This window comes from Austrofundulus limnaeus, unplaced genomic scaffold, assembly GCF_001266775.1.
Source record: "Austrofundulus limnaeus strain Quisiro unplaced genomic scaffold, Austrofundulus_limnaeus-1.0 Scaffold1056, whole genome shotgun sequence".
Lineage (NCBI taxonomy): Eukaryota > Metazoa > Chordata > Actinopteri > Cyprinodontiformes > Rivulidae > Austrofundulus > Austrofundulus limnaeus.
This window is the reverse complement of record NW_013953458.1, coordinates 106,657-107,037: the sequence shown is the minus strand read 5'-3', so window position 1 is coordinate 107,037 and position 381 is coordinate 106,657. Positions and strand designations below refer to the sequence as shown.

General features: G+C 49.3%; 1 protein-coding gene across 1 annotated transcript in view; it reads left to right on the top strand.

Moving 5' to 3' along the window:
• Window positions 1-131: 131 nt before the first annotated feature.
• LOC106533942 (visual system homeobox 1) overlaps window positions 132-381 on the top strand; it is a gene marked incomplete at its 5' end in the record, with an annotated part of 3,575 nt that continues 3,325 nt past the window's right edge. Inside the window, 1 exon segment of the mRNA XM_014030411.1 lies at window positions 132-327. Coding sequence (XP_013885865.1) covers window positions 132-327 — 196 coding nt within the window.

Genomic DNA, 381 nt, shown 5'->3' with positions numbered 1-381 from the left:
AATCTAAAATGTTCTTTGTTTTCTAGATTATTTGTCATGTCTGAGACTGTTGTTGTTCGTTTTGTGTTAATTGTGATATATTTAGTTTAGTTTCTGTGAAAACTTACAGATGTTCATGTGTTGGGTTCTAGGTCTGGTTCCAGAACCGGAGGGCCAAGTGGCGTAAGCGTGAGAAGTGTTGGGGCCGCAGCAGCGTCATGGCGGAGTACGGTCTGTATGGCGCCATGGTCCGACACTCCATCCCTCTGCCAGAGTCCATCCTGAACTCTGCCAAGAACGGCATGATGGGATCCTGTGCTCCCTGGCTGCTCGGTGAGCCGCATGCACGTCAGTGCCATGCACACACACACACACACACACACACACACACACACACACACA